Here is a 19,408-nt window from a genome sequence, read left to right as displayed (position 1 = left end):
TTAATTTTCTGTTTCTGCATAACAAATGACTACCATCTTAGTGGCCTAAAACAATGCCAATTTATTATCCGTGATCCTATAGATCAGGGGTCTGGGAACATGAAAAACCAAATAAAATATTTAGGAATATATTTTCCGAGGAGAGGAAAGAGATGAAAGATCTCTACAAGGAAAATTACAAAAATTGGTGAAAGAAGTTGTGGATGACACAAACAAGTGTAAAAATTCTCATGCTTATGGATTGAAAGCAATTTACAAATTCTGTGGAATTTCTATCAAAATGCCAACATCATTTTTCACAGAGTTAGAAAAAGAATCCTAAAATTCATATGGAACCAAAAAAGTTCCCAACTAGCTAAAGCAATTCTAAGATAAAAGAACAAAGCTGGAGGTATCATAATACCTGACTTCAAATTATACCATAAGGCTGTGGTAACCAAAACAGCATGGTACTAGTATTAAAATAGACACATAGACCAATGGAATAGAATAGACAACCCAGGAATAAATTCATTTGCCTACAACCAACTAATCTTTGACAAAGCCAACAAAAACATACAGTGGGGAAAGGTCACCCTACTTAATAAGTGGTGCTGGGAAATTGCACTGCTATATGCAGAAGAATGAAACTGAACCCCTATTTTTCACCTTATACAAAAATTAATTCAAGATGGATTGAAGGCTTAAATGTAATACTTAAAATTATAAAAATCCTAGAAGAAAAGCTAGAAAAAACTTTTTTAAATGTGGGCCTAGGCAAAGAATTTATGACCAAGACCTCAGAAACAAATGCAAGAAAACCAAAAATAGACAAATGGGACCTAGTAAAACAAAAAACCTTTTGCACAGCAAAATAAGTAATCAATAGAATGAACAGACAACCTGCAGAATAGTAGAAAATATTTGCAAACTATGCATACAACAAAGGATTAATATCTAGTGTCTGCAAGGAGCTCAAACAACTCAATAAAAACAAAAACCACCGAAATAACCCTATTAAAAAGTAGGCAAAGGAGAGGAACAGACATTTTTTAGAAGAAGACACACAAATGGCAAATAAGCATGTGAAAAAAATACTCAACATTAGTAATCATCAGAGAAATGAAAGTTAAAACCACAGTGGGATACCATCTTATACCAGTCATAATGGCTCTTTATAAAAAGTCAACCTATAACAGATGTTGGTGAGGATGCTGAGTGAAGGAAGCATGTATATACTATTAGTGGGAATGTAAATTGGTACAACCTTTATGGAAAACAGCATGACAATTTCTCAAAGAAATAAAAGTGGATGTACCATTCGATCTAGTAATCACACTACTGCATATCAACCCAAAGGAAAAGAAATTATTATATCAAAAAGATACCTGCATTCATGTGTTTATCTCAACACTGTTCACAACAGCAAAGATATGGAATCAACCTAAGTTTCCATTGTCAGATGATTGGATAAAGAAAATCACACACATATATATACATTGGAATTCTACACATACATTGGAATTCTACTCAGCAATAAAAAAGAGTGAAATGGCTTTTGCAGCAACATGGATGGAACAATTATTTTAAGTGAAGTAACTCAGAAAGTCAAATTCCATATGTTCTCACTTACAAGTGGGAGCTCAATAATGTGTACACATGGATGTAGTGGAATAATAGACACTGGAGGCTTAAAAGGGTGGGAGGGTGGGAAGGAAGTGAGGAAAAAAAAATTACTTAATGGGTACAATGTATACTCTTCAGGTGTTGATCACACTGAAAGCCCAGACTTTACCACTATGCAGTCTATCCATGTAGCAAAAACTGCACTTGTACCCCCTAAATCTATTAATTTTTTTAAAAAAATCTGGTCACAGAGTAGCTGGGTTTTCTTCTCAAGGTTTCTCAAGGCTGAAATCAAAGGGTCAGCCTGGCTATGTTCTCATCTGGAATTCAAGGTCTTCCTCCAAGCTTATTCAGGTTGTTAGTGAAAGTCGTTTCCTTGTGAATATAGGATGTAGGTCTTCATTTTCTTGCTGGCTGTTGGCTGCAACCACTTTCAGCAATTAAAGGCTGTTCTTCAGTCCTAGCCTCATGGTCTCCTCCAAGCCACATGGCCGGTTACTCCTTCAAGGCCAGTGGGAGAATCTCTCTCTTAAGGACTCACCCAGTTAGGTAAAGGCAGTCTCCCTTTTGAATAACTCAACGTCAGCCCATCTCTTACTTTAATCATATCTGCATAATTCTATCATCATTACCATATAATATAACCTAATCATGGGAGTGATAGCCCATCATATTCACAGACTCTGCTTCTGCTGAAGGGAAGAAGACTACATAGGGTATGTACACCAGTGGGTCAGAATCCTAGGACATCTCAAATCCTCAAATTTGAGAATTTGAGAAGGTCACTAGACTCAGCCTTTGTGAAAGTGACATTTCTCATGCTGGGATTGTAGAAATCTATTCCATGTCTTCCTGGGCTCCATATATTTCCCTTAAGTCTGAGGAATGGACCTATCCTGCATCATTTTTGTTCCTGGAAACTTTACTGAGGCTAAATGGGCTCTAGCTTCTTTAGAGGAGTTCAAGTCTGGTGGCCCCTAAGCAGTTCACCCCATGAGGTAATCCGACGTCTTGGTAGAATACCCAGTCCTATGTTCAGTATTAAAGTTGGGACATGTCTAATGTCAACAAGAAGACAGGGAGAAGACTTGGCCTCATCTGGTTCTGATCAAATGTAAGGAATTTGTGTGGAATAACCTTAGACCACAAGAAATATGCCTAATCAGCTCTTTGCCCTCTATGAGTTATATGCACAGCTCTTCCAAAGAGGCAAGAAAAGAAGAAAAGGTGGGGAACCACTAAGGGTACCTAATTTGTTAGTGTTAATCGGAAACCTACCCATTCTCCTAATTTATTGTTTACTGCAAAAAGCTTGATGCTTCTTTAGCCTGGGAGGTAAATGTAATCAACTTTTGTTTGTTTCCCTAAAAAAAAAAATTTTTTTTTGCCCTCGAGGAGATCATTATTTCTATTGTATGAATATGGTAGCCCAAACATTAGAAGTAATTAGAGCAGATGGCAGTGAATACTTTTATTTTAAAATACAGTAAAGCTTATAAGCTGGTTTTCATTCTCTGGGCTTCTTCCTTTTTTCTTTGCTACCACATATTCATTTTGCTTCCCTTCAGGTATAAAGAGAGGAAAAAAAGTAAAGGAAGAAAAAAAAGGCTTTCCTAGTATATGAAACTGAGGAGCTGTCAAACGTTCATAGCAGGGAAAGTACGCTCCTGTGTATTCAATCACTGAAATTAAGTGTTTCCGAAGACGGTGCAGTCATGGGTCCACTGCATGGGGAAATAACATGTTGTAGTCCATCACTTAAAATGTTAACCTTGTCTCTTACTAGTGACTGGGAGCACAAACACGTGCTCCATGCTCGCTAGTTAAATGGCAGTGTGTCAGCTCTGTGAAAAAGGCTAGCATGTATCTGTCAATCTTCTGATTTGGCTGTGTGTGTGTGTGTGTGTGTATGTATTCATGTGCATGCATGTGAGTGCAGGTTATTGTATACTGAACAATGGGAAGAACTGAATCAGCTTCCAGTACTTTAATGCATATCCTTCACTAAGATGTTTTTGCTTGCAGTCCATGAACTCTCCGGTATTATAATTACTCATTTTCAATTACAGAAATTTCCATTTTGCACATGTTTCAATACTGATGTACTATAGATGTACTATACTAAGCATATTATAGGTTCTATGCTGATAGTATGAAATGGAATATACCAGGGGTCCCCAAGCTTTTTCTATAAAAAGCCAGAGAGTAAATATTTTAGGCTTTGTGAGCCATGTTGCCTCCATCACAAACTGAAAGCATCCATAAACAATATGTAAATGAATTGTCATGTGCCTTGTGCCAATATCAAAAAAGTGGGTGGGCTATGTGCCAATATCAAAATAGTAGGTTGTGAACTGTAGTTTGCTTACCTTGTTATATGTTTTACTGAGTTATATATACTGAGTGTTTTACTTGATTCTTTACTTTGTTATATATATTGAGTGTTTTACTTGATTCTTTTTTCTATGACATATGAAGAACCTGATGTCTTCCCAGGTCTTTGTGCAGTGTTTCTTGTTGCATCAGTAGAAAGGCTATCTGGCTGGATAGCATTCCTTCTTTCAGGGCCAGCCACTTATCTGTCCTTCTTGCTGCACCTGCAGCGCTCCAAGCACACTCCTTCTTCAAGGGCCTCCCTTGACAGCCTCTGGCTCATACTCTACTTCTCCACTCCAATGGCAATCCAATCCAAGCAGGGCAGTCCCTGATCACTCCATATCAAATAGCTCTTCCCACCCTGACACTTCTGATCCATTTCACCCTGTTTCTTTTTTTCTTCAAAGCACACTATTAGTTTTATATATTTGCCTGTTATCTCCCTAAAATATAAGCTCCATGAGGTCAGGAATTTGTTTTGTGCTGGGTGTGTAGTGGGTGCTCAATAAACATTTGTTGAAGGTGGGGATCCATCTACTGTGTAGTTCCTGGAGAGCAGTCTGAAAAGAGTCTGTGATTGAGATGATACCTGTTAAGTGCACTCAGTAGATGTTGGCTATTATTATTAATTAAGCTTTAAGTGGAAAGAGTAATATCTACATTTTTTAGTTGTAAGTATGAAAGGAAAATAAATCCTGGGGGTCTCCCAAATCTCTAAGCTAATGGGAGAAGTCAAGCTGGGAACGGCTTAGGGCAAACCTGACTCCCGTTCTAGTTGAAGTTATCCCTCTGCTCACAGAGATAGATGCATGTCTGATTGTCTGCTTTGAAAAAGCTTATCAGAAACTTTAAAAATTGCAGTCATTTGTCTCTCATTTACCTGTGACCTGGAAACCCCCTCCCTGCTTTGAGTTGTCCCAGATGGAGCCAAGGTACATCTTACATATATCGATTGATGTCTCATGTCTTCCTAAAATGTATAAAACCAAGCCGTGTCCCAACCACCTTGGGTACATGTCATCAGGACCTGCTGAGGCTATATCACAGATATGCATCCTCAACCCTGGCAAAATAAACTTCCTAAATTAACTGAGACCCATCTCAGATATTCAGCGTTCACATAAGGATTAGTGACACTGCAAGTAAAATGTGTAGCATTATACTTGGGACATTAGAGACATTCAATAATCAGTAGCTATCATTATCATTTTTTTTTCTCCCACAAGTGGAAAGGTCTTCAGACTTAAAATTCAGAAGAGATGCGATTAAAGGAAATTTGAAGATTCAAATAGAGGAAAGGATAAAGGAGGACTGTAAATTTGTCCTCTCTGCAGAATTCGATAAACCTCTGAAGCTTAAGAGTGCTAAGAACTTAGACATGTGAAGCACTGAGGTGGTGTCAACGATCTTTGAGAAATAGCAGCGGATAGGAAGTGTATAGAACCTAGAGATAAGCCAATGAATTTCCCGGTTCTCTAAAGATGAGAAATGGTCAATTTCAACTGGGCAGGAATCTCTGACAAAAAGCACTGTTAACATTTAGCTGAGTAGTCCACGTGTTAGACAGTGCAGTGTGGAAGGACTTTCTCATGTTATCTTGTAATCGTAAGGGGTTTATAAGCAACAAGAAAAGAAAGTGATCAGTTAGAGCCTGCATGAGGTCAGTAAGAATAAATTATGCCAAACTAATTCAATTTCCTTTTTGTTCTCTAAAGAGTTATTAGATTATAGGTTAGGGGCTCTATTCATAATCCTGGATTTGTAGATAGTTGACTTTTCTGCACTGAATATATTTTGTTTTATAATCAGCTGAAATAATCTCAGCCTGTGTTACATTATCTGTTGTGTCCAGATTAAAACTAGGAAACGATGTTTAACGCACTTGATTTTCCCGGTAAGGCCATCTCCACCATGGTCAGCCATCCAGTTCTCTGAACTCCTGTGGCATCTTGGTTATGCCTTTAATTTTTCAATCAATCACACTTTAATTAACTGGCGATTTGTATTTTTTTTCTAAATGACAATATAAGTACCTTAAGAACAAGGATAAGGTCACATTTATTTGGGAAAAATGCCTTTATATTAGCTCATACACAAAGGGTTTAGGATTTTAATTGGCCAATAGGTTTAATATCATCCGACCTTATAATTCAGCTATTAAAATAGCCAAGAGGATTAATTGGGAGAATAAATGTTGTTCAATAAATGGTATGAAGGCAATCGATTAGCTATTTGGGAGGAAAAAGCAAGGAATAAAAACAAGAAAAAAGTGTAAAACTTTCCCAACATAAATTGTAAGTTGGTTGAGAAGTAACATGCAAATATAAAACTCACCAATCAAGAAGGGCGTATGATATTTATGTCAGAAAGAAAGAGGTTGTTCTATATGTAACGTAATGAAAAATATCACAAATGGTAAATAAATTTGGTTTTGTAAAAATTAAAACATGTCAATGTAAAGAAGAAAAGAATAAAGTTAAACTATAGCTTCATATCGCATTTCAGTTATTAGAGTACTTTAAATTATGACATGATTATGAGTCCAAATAAGAATTGACCATTTATTCATTCAAACAAAGTTTTGGGGTAGCAAACAGATGCCAGGCATTGTTGTAGGTACTAGGGATGCAGCAGAAAATCAAGACACCCTTGTGAAGCTTATATTCTATGAGGGGTTGACTGATTATAAACCAGTATACATTATACTAAGTAGAGATGAATGCTTTGGAGAAAATAGAGAAGGATACGGAGTAGAGAACATGGTTACAGGGACTTGTCTTTTCCTATTTCCAGGATTTGGATGCTGAGGAAGAAGATATTCTGGTGAGGTGTCAGAACAGTTCTTTCTTGTCCTTGTTATCCAGAAGGCACTGTGATTAGAAAGATTCTCATACCCTACCTCCTCTGCCACTCCAGCTCAATGCATACGCTCACTAATAGGTCTTTGCTTTGCCGGGTGTTCCAACTTGCTGATCAATGACTTCTTTCAAGATAACTCTGGTGGTGTTGCAAGTACATTTAAGGTGACATGTAAGATTTGCAGACACTGCACATTCCCTGATGTTCAGAGAAGTGCTGACATGCTGTAAGAAGAAAACAAATTGCATAAGCTTCCTAGCTGAGGCAGGAAAGTTTTTTTCTTGCCTTTTTTTTTGGGTTTATTTGGGGCCATATGCAAAGGTGAGGTCATATTCTGGGAAATTCTTATATCTATATTTCCATGCCTGCCCCCATATGCCTATTAGGAAATGATTTTCTTCATCTGCAGAATAAGAATGAGTGATGTGTTTATCTCAAGGAAGAACACTAAAGCTAAAGACTGAGCATCTTGGGAACTATATAGGAAAGAGAAGTAAGCTGGGTCATTGACACAGAACACAGCCTTCCCCAAAAATATGTTGGTATCAACAGAGACATTCTCAAATATATTGACAAAATCTTTAATCAATGCTGTCAGAATTTTTTTCTTGATTGGATCGAAGTGACATGGGTTGAAGGATGATGTTGGAAGGGGAGCCATCCTCACTGTTTCACGGAACATTTCCCTGAGAGGGAATGATACCACTAGCTCTGTTAACTGTGAAGATGTAGGAGAGCTAAAATTCTTGTGGCAACATGCATGTAATCATGGATTACACCGACAACTTGCAATCATAGAGATAAACTGCTCTTCCACTTCCCCAGGTATCTGTTCAGCAGTGGAGGCTGCATTAATTTTTAGATTTTTTTTTTTAGTATTTAATCATTATTTTGTGTAAAAGCATGAGTACATCAATAAACATTTATACATTTCAAGATATCTTTGTTATGCTAAGGGGAATTCAGGGTATAAAGAAGCGTAGGTTTCTTGAAACTGAATGCTTAAATACCTATATTTATTTGAAATTGGTCACATTGACTAGAGAAACTTAAGGTGAAAGAAAACACTGATGGAAGATTTTATGAACTTGAATCTGAATCTCAGGTTCCAGTTAAGTAGCACTCTTCATCATTTGGTATGTGTTTAAATAGAGCTTGAGAACACAACAAGGAATGTAAATGTTTCAGAAGACCTAGGGGATATAGCATTTTTAGTCTTAGCACCTGTATGTTCACCTATTGTATTAGGAAGAGGTGTGTGTGTGTGTTTGTGTGTGACATCTGTAAAAGTATGTGTGGCACCAGCAGATATAAGATTAATTTAATAAATTATTTAAAAACATGTATTGAGCAACTACTATGGGGTCGACACCTTTTGGGGGGTGGGGATATACAATGACCAAAACCAAGTCCCTGCTTCATTTGAGTAACTTTAATAAGTGATAACCAAATATGTAAGGAATTACATGATTTAATACTAGAATGAAGCATTATTAGGGGAGAAGGAATGATTGGGGGTACCTTTTAAAAATAATGATGCAGGTAAAGAGGTGATAGTTGAGCAGAGGCATCAATTAAGTAAGGAAGTGAGTTGTGCAGATCTTTTGGGAAAGAGCATCTCAGGAGAAGCCACAGTGAGGGGAAAACTTCAGGTGGGAGCCTCCTTTTTGTGACTCCAGTTTGCCTCTATCACTATGAACTTTGACACATCATTTAAATACTTCGAGCCTTTGCTTTCTCCACTGGAGAGTGGAGATAACAAAGTAGCACTCTTCATCATTTGGTATATGTTTAAATAGAGCTTGAGAACATGAAAAGGAATGTAAATGTTTCAGAAGACCTGGGGGATATAGCAACCTTTCCACCTACTAGGTTGGAACCAAGTATAGCAATTTTTGAAGGTTGACAGGCCAGGCCAAGTATAGCACCTGGAAGGCAGCAAATGGCATAAGCAGGTGCTTCAGAGCAAGAAAGTCTCTAAAGCTTACTGAGAGCTAGATAACAGATATCTGTGCTAATCGTAAAAAATTTTAAATGTTCTAAAATTAACTAATGGATAATGCCATGAAATTGTCTTCCTTTGACCCACTTAGTAGTATCTAACTAATGTCTGGTTGTTCCAGATCATTTTACTGTATGTGTCATGAGCCCTGGTTTTCTTTGTAGTTCTGTGACTGGGTTATGGATCTGACTACCAGGTTAATGTCTCAGAGTCATGCTGCTGAATTCTTCATATTTCTTATAGTTCATCTACACATCATCTTTTCTAGCTTGCTAGTCTTTGGGTGACCCTGGCCAAAGACTTCAAGCTTTGGATATTGGTTTGGAGAAAACTTTTTGATTCCTTTAAAAGATATATGTCCTTCCTCTCCAGCTGTGCCCTGAATTGATCCTTAAATTTTGATGCAGAAGTGTCATCTGAGAAGATCATTAAAATTGTAGATCTCTGGGTCCTACTTCTTGAGCTTTTGATTTCATAGGTGTATGATAGCACCTGAGGAATCTGCATTTTATTAAGCTCTAAGGAACACTACCTAAAATAGCATCTGGAAGATGATGGGATAGGATTTTGCTAGAGTCTTTTCCATTTCTGCCCTTCTGGAAATTCAAGATTTTTTCAACTGCTCTTTCATCATGGACTCCAAGCTGACAATACAGATAACGTGATTCACCTTGTTCTGCAGTGTACTTTACCATCTCTGGTTTTTCCCACCTTCTTTCATTCCAGTTTCCTTTGATTTGTTTCCTTTTTCTCTGTCTGTATTCTACAGAAGTAAATTAAAGGGTTATAAGAATGTATAATATATGTAGACTTATAAGAAGTACTGTTTATTATTTTACTAACCTAAAGCTAGTCCTATAGTGAAATCATCTAGAGTTAAAATTCTCTCCTACTTCTGTAGCCCACAGATAGTCACCATGGGGAATGTGGTTCCTGCAGTTCACAATGAGGCTGCTGTATAACATGTTCTTTTTTCTTTGATACTGGAACTTGTTATCACTATGCCTTATTCTTTTCTGTCTCTTAAATTGTGATGAGTCATGGACTTTTATTTCTTTGCAGATGTAGAAAATGAAAAAATCACAAAGCCTTCTCAGTGATTGTGCTGGGTTTGCAACTCAGGACTGTTGACCGTGGGGTTTGTATCCTCTTCTGGAAAGTATAACAGCTTGTCTGGAAACACAGTTTTCCATATTCTCAGAAATACTGTAGAGCACTATTCTCTGTGTAGGTGTAGTTGTTGATATTACAAACATGCCTTCCCTTCTAATGATCTTCTCACATCTGCCTCTAACACATCACAAGAGGAACTTCCAGGCAGTTCATTTTTATAGGAACTTGGGCTTTACATTTGGTTGGCATCTGAATGGGAATAAGACTGGAGAGAGAGGCTTACACATGTCATATATATTACCTGGAAGAAGAAATCACCTTCTCTATTTTGATTTTATTATATTTATCATAATTATACTTCCACAATTTCACAAGGCACTTAGACATGTTCCCAGCCTCTTACATGAGCTGAATACTACTTTCTGTAATTTTTATGTCTCTATTTTTAAAAACATATGACATCAGAGTGACTATAAATTAGTAGGAAAGCCAAAGTTCTGAGAGAGGGACTGAGGCTGGGGTGGAGAGGGGGTGCATCCTTTTCTGGCTCCTTCTATCAGTACGGCTCCCTGCCCCTCACTCAAAGGTTCCAGGTTATTTATTTGTCATCTGAAGTCAGTTGGCATTCTGCCTATGCCTGCCTGGGCTTTGTTCAGCACTGATGCACCAGGCACAGGGGGAAAGGCAACAATAATATCAAAAAAGGCCGAGTGGGAGGATAGATCTGAGCACTTGGGAAGAGGAATGTTCCTATAAAACAGGGACTCTTGGCAGTAGAGCCAGTGAAAAATGATACCAATTACATAAAGCAAAATGCCACCCATCAAGCAGAACATTTTAATTCTCCCTATTCCAGGCTATTTATGACTTTTTGTCCAAGATTCAATACATGACTGTAAAAATAAATGGAATCAACCTCATCTGTCAGGTAGAATGTGGCCTGTGCTAGAGGGAATAAAAGGTAAGAAAACAGCATGTTATTGGAGAATTCTAGGTGCTGGGCACAGAAGAACTTCAGGTATAATTTTGCCTCTCATATTTTTTCTGTTTAGGTCAGTTGTATGAAGAAGAGAGAGGTAACCAATTTCATGGAGACATTTAAAATGTTGAAATGAATTTTACTTTCTTTGAGAAGTTTCTATTTTGATTTAGTACTTATAGTATTAAAACAATGAATGAACCAGCCAACGAACCAACAGACCAGCCAACCCACCAACCCAGCTCTCTCTTTTCCAGGGCAACTTTCCTTTACAGTTCTGCCGGAGATGGTCCAGGACTCACAGCTGGTTTCCTGAACGGCTGCCACAAGATGGCGACAACGTCACAGTGGAGAACGGCCAATTGCTTCTGCTGGACACGAACACAAGCATCCTTAACTTACTGCACGTTAAAGGTCTGTGGAGTTTGAAGATTGGTGACATTATTCTATGTAATCATATCAGTTGTAGGAGGGAGGGAGGAGGGAAGCTTTCTGGATAAGTTCCAGAACTTAGTCGACAATTTATCCTCAGACCAAACTGAAATTTTACGATGTAAAGGAAGAAGTGGTCAGAGGGTTCAAAGTGAAAGGCCTTTCTTTGGACTCTCATAATAAGCACACAGCTTGATTATTTTAATTTTTCAAAAACAAGAAGGTTAACAGTATTCTCAAAGAATATACTTCTTTATTCCAGCACTTTTTAGTCATGCTTATCCAGGACAGCCCCCACAACATAGCAAAATGCCCTGAAATTGGTTAACGTTGCTGCCTTTGAAATACCCTGCCAAGAAAGCAATGTCTTCCTGCTTCTACCCTGTTGTGGTTTTGACTTCTTGGTCCCACGGAAAGTCATACAAATAGGCTTTCTTATTGCAAAACCGGCTATATAGCTCTAGGGTTCAGGAAGTTGGGAGAGGCTGAGATTTCGAATCTCCGCTCTACTACCACATCTTCAAATGGTGAAGTTAGTTATTTCACCTCTTTGTGCATTTCTTTCCTTATCTGTTAAATGAGAATAAAAATCATGGCCTACTTTAGTGGCTGATAATAAGGAATAGTTATCAAAGTGCCTCTGTTCATTGGCAAATGAAAATTACTTGGGAGATACGATTAGTTATGGATATCTATGAATCTCTGCACTAAAACACTGTTCTTTGCTATAAATATATTTAACATTTACACAAACATTTATTCTCAGTAAAGAACATAGCTACATGAGGGGAAAGATAAAATATTTTAAAGGGGATAAAGTAATGTAGTTTCAATACCTGTCTCTTTTAGACTCAATCAGGGTTTAGGCGTTTTTCATTCTCTATTCTAGAAGCTATTTTTTTTTTTCTCTAGTATAGCAAGGACAAGTTTTCAGTCAAATCAGTTAATTAGTGCCCTTTAGGGGATAAAATGATCTGTCAGTTTGGGCTCTTGCCTTTGTGTGTGTGTGTGTGTGTGTGTGTGTGTGTGTTTGTGTGTGTGTGTGTGTAGCTACTGGCTGTGGCAATGCCACCAGAGACAGTTACCAACTACCTAAGGACTAGCAATGACAAAGGAAAATTACAGATCTAAAGCCTCATTTCAGAGAAAAGATGCTCTTGGCAAGCCGTTAGCCAGGGCTCTCCCCATATGAATCAAATTCTGCAGGAGGATGGGGTGCCCTTTAGGCATTCAAAGGTCTTGTCTTATATTGCTACTACCATTTGGGAGAAGTTTCCCAGCTGAAAGTCTTGGAATACTAAGTCTCTGGATGTACTGCTACTTCTAGGTAAATGCTCATTCAGGAATAGTGTTGACAAGACCAGAGGCTGAAAACGGAGAAGAGGCATCATAAGGAGAGAAAAGGGTAGGAGAAAGGCAGGATAAGTATAACATTCATTTGACTTCCCACTCTTAAAGATTTAAATATCTGAACAATGCCAATACTTGCCCCAACCTGTCACCGTCCAATAATGGTTTTCATTAGTATTTCTGGTTTAGGCAATATTTCACTCTCATATTATTTAGAATAAGTGAGTTATGTTTGGAAGGGCAAACTCGCATCCTGTGGAGAGGGACAGTAAGTCATCTGAAGGATCTCCTCTTTTTCTTGGGGAGGAAGAGTGAGTAGGAAGTAGGGCTAAGTAGTAGATTCCAGTTTCTGCACAAATAAGATACAGGCATTGTTGGCAAAAACCAGAGCTGCCTAGAGTGAAACTCTGAGATTTTTATCATAGAGATATGAGTCATAACTTCTAGAAAGAATGAGAACAAGGCAAGTGCACAGATCAAATTTGTTCAACAGATAATTTGTGAATGCTTATTGAATGGCCTAGAATCCCTGTGTGAGATACAAGAAAAAAATGAATGATACCAAATGGCAGTAACATGTAATATTACCAAAGAGAAAATAATTAGAAAGTAAATATAAAAGACTAAAACTTCTGGTTCTAAAATAAGTGATGCAGGCAATGGGGCAGAATAATGGGGTAATCTGGGTGTCAAGAATGTAAGATTAGAGTTGGAAAGTGAAGAGGAGGTGAAGGGCAGATCATTTATGTCTGAGACATACTGTGAGCACATAGATATTAATATATACACAAAATCAAAGTTTGAGGAAATTCTCCACCTCACCTACTGGAATTGTATATGTCTAGTGGCTCAGATCAAAAACCATGGAGGCATCCAAGACTTCTTCCTTTCTTTCGCCTCCTCTGCCCACCATCAGTGGTGTGCAGTGAACTCTGCCCACCATCAGTGAACTCTGTCAGCTGGATCTTCAGCATCTGTCCCATGTAGCAACACTTCATTGGTACCAACCTAGTCTTAACCACCAGATTTTTTTGGCCTAAACCATCTTAAATTGCCTCTTATCTGGTTTCTATGTTTCCAATTCCTTGTTTTTGTTAGTAGCAAGACACTAATTTCATTGGTGGCAACAACATACTCAGCTGAAATGCTCTATTTCCTGAACATCTTTGTAGCTAGACATAGCTGTGTTGCTAATGGCTTGCCATGAGACAGAAGAAGTACCCTGCAGAACATCTGAGAAATTTCCAAAAGTAGATTTGATCTGGTAGGAATTATACCCTATTTTCCCTTCCTTCTTCTGCTTTTCCATTTGCTGATATGTAAATGTGATAGCAACACTTTCAGCCACCATTTTGGACCATGATGCTACTTGCCAATTAGAATGGAAAAGCAGAAGAGAAGAAGAAACCCAGGACTCTGATGACTCCGGAGTTGCCATGATAAAGCATTCAATTGCCCACCTCTGAAATCGCTTTTTGTGATAAAAAAACAAGGCTTCATGTGTTTAAGTCATTGATATTTGGCTTTTATGCTACATGCTAAATTAAAAATTTAAGTCAGATTTTATTACTTCTCTCCTAAAAATCTCCAGTGGAATCTCAACTCACTGGGAATCAAATAAAAAGACCTTACCATTATTTAACCTCGGATTCCTTTGTTGACCTTGTCTTCCTCATTCACTCTGCTCTAGCTCTTCTATGCATATACCTGCCTCAGGACCTTTGGACCTTTGCCCATAATGTCTATGGTCTGGAATGCTCTTCCACATTCATATGGCTGGCTCACCTATTTCATTTGCTCTTTGAGAAAATATCAACTATTCTGGAAAGATTTGCTGGCCATCATTTCTAAAATTACAGCTACTCCCAGGACTCTTCATCCTTTGATATTGCTTTACTTTTCTTCATAGTGCTTATTATCCCATGGTATATTATAAATGTACTTGCTTATTTATAGTCTGTCTCCTCTATTCAAATAAGCTCAAAAAAGGCAAAGGATTTGATCAATCTATTTACTGTTGTCTCTTCGGAGTCTAGAACAGTGCCTGACACACGACAAAGGCTCAACAATTACGTGTAGATTGTAGAAAGAATAGACAAGTAAATGGGCCTGGGTTAAATTTAAGAAGTATATATTTTAAGCTCTTTCTCACTTAAATACCACTTTTCTCAGCTAATTTACTTTCACTGTCCTTAGTTGTTCTCACTGATCACACACACACACACACACACACATATGTATAAATACACACATATACACTTATATATTCACATATACATATATACACACACAATGTGTACATACACACACCTGTCTATATGCATACTATGATAAATTGTTAGGAGTTTAAAATCTGTTGGTAATTTATATTTCTGTTTCTAAAAGGCATTTGACAAAAATCTTCACTGGTGAAGAACTACAACCGTCAAATATCTGTTCCATGTAATATAGCTGTATACCCCTTTTAATGTCTTCCCTTGGTCTATAATATATGTGAAAGATAATAAAGAGGTCTTCAAATATATGAATAATCATAATCATTAAGAACAATAGCAACTTACTCTCCAAATACCTGTTACTGCCTATCTTTTTCATGTACATTCACAGTGTCATAAAAATAGTTGAGTGAAATTTTCTTTACTTTTTCTGATACCATTTGCAGGCTTAGATAAAGCCTGAGAAATTTCAAGGCAAAAAATAATTTCTTCAAAAGATTTTGACCAAAAAATGTGAAGTATTATAGTGGAAGTACTTTCTCAGCCATTTCTGTATTACAAAGAATACATTCTACATGAAGTGTATATGTTTTGAAGGGATTAGTGCTAAGTAACAGTGAAAGTAGATGACCTATGAGCTACATTGGGAACTCTTTATGAAGGTATTACATCCTCTGTATTATTTTTCCATTCATGGAAACCAGCATCCTGATATGTAGAGGACTAGGCTCACACAACAGGAAAACCAGCACTTTATGGACCCTCAAGAGTCTTGAACTCTCTATGCCTTATATTTTCATCTATAAAATAGAAATGACATTTTTTTCTTACACATATAACTTATATAGTAGAAGAGAGGTCATAACATTTTGGGGGGTAATTGAGGAGTGACCCCAAAGTTTTGTGTCATTATTTATGAAGCTATATGTACTGACTCCTGAAATAGTGGATTCTTTTGTGACGGTGATAAGAGCTTCAGCTGCATTTATTATTTCACTTCAATTAGAAAAAGATCCAGAACTTTTGTCTACTTACTATCTCTATTTCTTCCCTCCTTCCCTTTTTAAAAAAAATTTGTTTTTAGGGGTACCATTAAACGCAAAAGAGAATTAACCCAATCAATTAATACTAATGAGCTGGGATGGAAATAGGCATATTGCCTTGATTTAGTTAATTATATTTTCATTCTTTTATGTTAAGATGCCCAACGGCCATAGGCATTGCTGAATTAAAATTTATTATTTTTATTCCAAGTAATTATGATGAGCCATAATCACAAAGAAGGAACGTTACCCTCTTGTCAGAGCATTCTGCATCCCGGGCAAGGATCTCGGGCTGTGATCTGTAGTTGGAAAAACATTCCTATTTCCTGAATGAAGCAATGAATCTCTTTCTGATCTTGTCATCAAGCAGCTTGATGTGAAGTGGTGTAACGATAATGATTAATAAAAGGGTCAATTGGGGAGAATGAAGTCTCTCCTTGGTGTTGAGCTGTTAGGTTTAGGTACTGTTATCACACACATAACACAAAAGAAAGTAACTATGTGAAGTGGTTTATATGCTAATTTGTTTGACTGTAGTAATTATTTTATTATATATAATACATATCTACACACACACACACACACACACCATCCTGTTGTTTACCTTAACTATACGCAATAAAAAAGGAAGACAGTTTGTAGTTTCTTACTACTCACAATGCCAGTGCTTTAAAGTGCCTGAGCAGAAACTTGTTTCCAGTCTCTGCTGCTGCTTAATAGCGCACTGGTTTCCTTTAATGTGCTTTTCTATTTCTTGGTCTACTGGCATATACCAAAGTAGTTAAATGCTTGGCAGTATTTCTTGCCACAAAGAAGTGAGCCTGAATCTCAGCTTCACTACTTCCCAGCTCTGTGACCTTGGGCAAGTTGCAGACCTTCTGCCAGTCTCAGGTTTTTCCTCACCAAGGTGATGCCTGATTATAATGACAGTAATAGTAACAGTGACAGCTAGCGTTTATCATTGTTGCATGGCGATATCACAATGTATTGCCTGTCTCATATGGACGTTTGAGTATTAAATGATGCAATATTTGTAAAGCCTTTAGCACACAGCTTGGTGCAGACTAAGAACTCAATTAATGTTAGTTTTGTTACTTTTGGACTGACAGAGATAACAGGAGATATGGCTGAATATCAGGCTTAAGTTACAATTTTACTTACAGATAGTGGCTGCTTCTATATACAAAGCAAACTGGATTACTGAAAGAATTAGCTGGGTAATAAAGACCCTGGATTGCTTTTGCCTCTGTTATCTTCAGAATGCATATTGAAGTGTTTTTCCTTCCGTTGCGAGGGGCGGATGCAGAAGTGGAAGTGGCAGAGTCTAACCATTTGTTTGCCTGCACGCTCCTTGTTCCTTGACTTCACAGAAACATGTTTTTCTAGTGTAGCTTGGAACACGATTTCATTTTCTCTCAACTGTTTTGAAGTCCACAGTTTTGAGGACATTCAGATCTTTTTGAGTCCGTTATATCTGGGTTTCTATGGCGTGGAAATGCATATTCTTGGTTTATTGAGATGAAGCATCCTCTTCTGACTCACTGTCAGGTTCATTGTAGAGTTTCTTCATCCTTGACAAGCCTTTGAGGATTTCAGAGTGAGGTATTAAGTGATGAACCTAGCACAGCCCTTTTTTTTTTTTTCCCAGTGATTGTATACTTGGTTGCTTCTAGTTAGCACTAAGCCAGCCCCAGATTCAGTAGATGAATGCTTCAGATAATGCTTTCCAGTGCAGTGATCTAGAAATGCTATGACACAGAACTTTCCTGAGATGTTACTTGTGATCTCTGTGCATCAAGCCTGAGTGAGTCACTTAGCATTTTATCCTGTGCCCATAGTTTCAAGACTTCATAGATAGCAATTAGGATAAAAAAAATCTGAAGGCAAGCAGTAATTTTGATAAAAATACGATATTTAACATCAATATTTTTTTTCTCTAACTGTAGAATATCTTGGTCAACATGAGAGGGTTTTGTGGGTTGGTAACATTGTTGTGAATTGGTAAATTCAAAATAATTTATCTGCAAGTTGGCTGTGAAAGAAGATGGACTGAATTGCCCTCATTGTAGTAAAAACATAGCTACCCTTCAAGCTAGAAGATGGGATGCTTCTGTGCAGACAATACAGCAAGGTTGATATTGCAGTTTGGTCACCAAACTGGAGCCTGACTTCAAATTTGAGGCAGTCACAGACCCTTTTACGGTTTTGGGTAAGGCTCTGGTCCTCAAATCAGTGCACAAAATGGAAATAATGGTGATTCCCTTCCCCGTGTAGGGAGAAGATGTCTTGTATAAACCTCTACTGGATGTTAATGTCATTTGTGTGTGCAACCCTGTGGAGGAAGAGCAGTATAGGAATTAGTAAATTTTCTTCCCATTTTTGGTGGGCATAGTACTCCCTAAGGGGCTGCTCTGTGCCATCACCCAGAAGGGAAGCCTGATGAAGAAGCTAGCATCAGAACTAGCCCGAGCTTTTTGAAGTCCACTCTTAACTCTTGGGTGTCTTTATGTGCTAGGCTTTTCTTGGTGACAAGTAGGTGTTACTTATTTTATGGGAGGGAGACTTTGCTCATATTCAAGGCTAAGTGGATTACTGATAGAATTTTTAATTAGTTAAAAACTTGAATTACTTTTATGTTAATTCTTTTATGTTAATAAAATATCAAGGTATATGTTCTCTTCCATCTACCTTTTTCGAGGCTTACTTATAAAGGTCTAGGCTGTAAGCTGAAGAAAGCAGGAGCCGGATCTGTTTTTGCTCACCTTTGTATTGCCAGCACCATTTTATCTCCAGGCATGCAACAGGTACTCAAATAATAGCTGAATGAATAAGCTAATAAATGAGTTTCTGACCTAAAGAGGCAGATTCATGTTTGTTGTGAATTTCCCTATAATTAGAGTCCTTCCTGGTACCCTCAAATGTTAGTGGATTAGTCCAGACAGTAACCAATTTCATTTACTATTTGTGTATCAGGAGATCAGAGACAAAGGCTTTTTAATGTGGGGGACACTTGGCTCTGAGACCCCTTATTTTTCCAGTCAGACAATGACTTACATTATTTACCTCCAGAGAACAGTCCCAGACACACTTGATTAGCCTTAAATGAAAGATAAGCCATTGCTATGAGAAAGGACATGCTTTCAATAGATGGGCACACAGACAGATAGATAGATATTAAACAATTTACAGTTTTATGTCTTGACAACTTGGATATTGTAACATGAAAAATGCTACTGAAAGGGACCAGTCCCTTCCTAGCACAGAAGCTATAATATTTTCAGTAATGAAAGATAAATGTTTCAAGCTTCCTTACTTAAAACCTTTCATTGGCTTTGCATTAGCCTGCTAAGTTCAAGTCCAAACTTAATATGGCTTATAGGGTCATGCAGGACTTGGTCTGTCTTTACCTGTCTATCTCATTTGTTCATTAGTG

At 37.6% G+C, this 19,408-nt stretch overlaps 1 protein-coding gene across 3 annotated transcripts in view; it reads left to right on the top strand.

Annotated features, from left to right (window-relative positions):
- The window catches only part of PKHD1 (PKHD1 ciliary IPT domain containing fibrocystin/polyductin), a 515,189-nt gene that overhangs the window by 129,120 nt on the left and 366,661 nt on the right, over nt 1-19,408 (top strand). For all 3 annotated transcript variants that reach the window (XM_035295877.3, XM_035295878.3, XM_078370699.1), the window contains one exon: nt 11,192-11,348. In XM_035295877.3, coding sequence (XP_035151768.3) covers nt 11,192-11,348 — 157 coding nt within the window. The remainder of the gene's footprint in view (nt 1-11,191; nt 11,349-19,408) is intronic.

Source organism: Callithrix jacchus, chromosome 4, assembly GCF_049354715.1.
Source record: "Callithrix jacchus isolate 240 chromosome 4, calJac240_pri, whole genome shotgun sequence".
Lineage (NCBI taxonomy): Eukaryota > Metazoa > Chordata > Mammalia > Primates > Cebidae > Callithrix > Callithrix jacchus.
This window is presented reverse-complemented; position numbering and strand designations above follow the sequence as displayed.